At 39.5% G+C, this 704-nt stretch overlaps 1 protein-coding gene across 1 annotated transcript in view; it reads right to left on the bottom strand.

Moving 5' to 3' along the window:
• LOC119581769 overlaps nt 1–704 on the bottom strand; it is a gene marked incomplete in the record, with an annotated part of 6,159 nt that overhangs the window by 3,775 nt on the left and 1,680 nt on the right. Inside the window, 1 exon segment of the mRNA XM_037929901.1 lies at nt 34–206. Coding sequence (XP_037785829.1) covers nt 34–206 — 173 coding nt within the window.

The raw sequence follows: 704 nt of genomic DNA, 5'->3' as shown, positions 1-704 counted from the left end.
GTTTATCACACAAAACTTTATCACCTTCCCTACCTGCATGATACCACTACCAAGCACGATGAACCAACCCCAGCCGCCATCTGGGGGCACCAGCTCCTCGACAGGGGGTCCTCTCGCCTTCGCCTGAGACGCATCTCCTTCAGTGGGGGTTACGCTGCTCTTGGCTTTACCTGAAGGAAGTCCCGGTTTGGTTGTGGATGATTTCACTGAAGGTATGAAGCAGACATGGTATTTGATTTATATGCTGGCATTAAATGGGATGTTGGATGTGGTGCAGTACTTAATTTGAAGATTTATGATATATGAAAAAAAAACTGTTGAAGGCTTATAATACAGCAGATGTAGTGCCAAAATTCGAAGTTTATATAACGCGTGGCAGATAATATTTAGTAAATCAATCACAATTCAGAATTCCAAAGTTAATGCAATCTGCAGCAGACACTATACAGTATGCCAATCAGAGTTTTCTTTCAAGTATTTTCATATTCACTCTATAATATCATATCGCCTCTCATTTCGAGTTATTTACCTCAGCTTACTCTTACATCCCTCAAATATCATTCACATATAATTGAAAAATAGGAACTTCACAAAGATCAGGATTAAAAACCGAAAAGTGAAACACCTAACATATACCAACAATTCAGCCCAAATGCATCCAAAGAATATACAAACACGAAAGTCCAAAATCTTACCCATGGCAC

The sequence above is a fragment of the Penaeus monodon genome, chromosome 15, assembly GCF_015228065.2.
Source record: "Penaeus monodon isolate SGIC_2016 chromosome 15, NSTDA_Pmon_1, whole genome shotgun sequence".
NCBI lineage: Eukaryota > Metazoa > Arthropoda > Malacostraca > Decapoda > Penaeidae > Penaeus > Penaeus monodon.
This window is presented reverse-complemented; position numbering and strand designations above follow the sequence as displayed.